At 38.3% G+C, this 1,485-nt stretch overlaps 1 protein-coding gene across 1 annotated transcript in view; it reads left to right on the top strand.

Moving 5' to 3' along the window:
• Positions 1-597: 597 nt before the first annotated feature.
• LOC106536310 (seizure protein 6) overlaps positions 598-1,485 on the top strand; it is a gene marked incomplete at both ends in the record, with an annotated part of 50,140 nt that continues 49,252 nt past the window's right edge. The window contains 1 exon segment of the mRNA XM_014033523.1: positions 598-787. Coding sequence (XP_013888977.1) covers positions 598-787 — 190 coding nt within the window.

Here is a 1,485-nt window from a genome sequence, read left to right as displayed (position 1 = left end):
ATATTTTTAAAGTTTTAGTTTAAAAATTATAAAAACTAATAATCCTACAGTATTTTACAGTCTTTATTTTACAGTTAAAATAAATGTTTCTTAAATAAAATCTAATGTTACAATTAATCGGGGATCCCTTTAAAAGTAGCATTTTGTTTCTGGGTTCATTTAATTCAGTCCGTTTTATCTTCCTCTGTTCTTTGAGTCTGCAGCCCTGGGTCTTCAGTATCAATCTTTCAGGTTTTTACTGCAGCTCTTTGTGACAAACTGACCTCTTTATGCTTCATTTATTCATGCGACAAACATCACTTAACCAGAACAAAAAGAGAACCATACAGTATCTGGTTCTAATGCAGTGCTTTGCTGGAAACCTTGGRTCTTGGTGTTCATGTAGACATCACTTAAATATAAACCATTCTAATGGGAACAGTTTGTCACAGCAAAATCCTGTTGTGCCCCACAAAAATCTGCCCAGGGACTGATGAAGAACCGGAAGCCAGCTGGACCAGAGTTAGAACAGAGACTCTGGGTTTTCTTCTGACGCAGACGGATCTTTAGAAATAATCTAAAGTGATTTTATCTTTATTCTGTTGCCGTTTCTCACAGGTGATGAATGTGAATCTGTCTGAGGGCGACAAGGTGGTGTTTGAAGATGTGGGCCACGAGGAGAGCACGATGCTGGCTAACGAGTCGGTCCTGATGAGGGGCTTGGTGCTACAAAGCCACAGCAATCAGATCTCTATCCACTTCCACAGTCTGAGGGTTCAGCCTGGATCGGTCCTGCTCAGATACCAAGGTAAGTCTGAGGTCCATAACAAAGTCCAGCTGTGTTTGAGGAGGCGGGTGAATATTTCAAACCCCAGGGGCGGTTCTAGGGGCGGGGCCACAGGGACATCGGCCCCAGCTGAAATCTGATTGGCCYCCTGAAGTGCCCCTGTCCTGTCACTCATCTGTCCTTTACCTGGGGGTGATAATGGTGGATGCAGTTCCATGTTCAAACACTAGAGGCTCTAATGARTCAAATAGTAAAGTCCAGAACGAATCAAGCTTACATAAGTCTTCTCTTCTTAAAATGTGAACAATCCTGCAAAAAAAGTCTTTCATCTGACAAATGAGGCTGGATTTTCTCACATGTTGTGTGTTTGAAAATATTTTATCTATGTACAGTAAGATGTATGAAAAACTGGTGAGGAGAATTTACTGTGCAAGATTTTTTGGTACCAGTTTACATTAAGGCTCCCCTTTTAGATGGCTTATAAAAAGTTTATAGACTGGTAATTAATTCATTTGTAAAGTTTACACTTCATAAATCATTAATAAATAAAACTTGACAATTTTGTCTCTTTCTCGTCCTTAATTATTGCATAATAAACACTTATTAATAATTTTTAAAGTGTTTACAGATTATTTAATAACCTATCTATAAACTCTTTAAGAGCCATCTATAAGGGGGGCCTTATTGTAAAGTGGTAATTTTATAAAATGACATTACAA

Source organism: Austrofundulus limnaeus, unplaced genomic scaffold (assembly GCF_001266775.1).
Source record: "Austrofundulus limnaeus strain Quisiro unplaced genomic scaffold, Austrofundulus_limnaeus-1.0 Scaffold1764, whole genome shotgun sequence".
Taxonomy (NCBI): domain Eukaryota; kingdom Metazoa; phylum Chordata; class Actinopteri; order Cyprinodontiformes; family Rivulidae; genus Austrofundulus; species Austrofundulus limnaeus.
The sequence above is the reverse complement of the archived record's forward strand: the minus strand, read 5'-3'. Positions and strand labels throughout refer to the sequence as shown.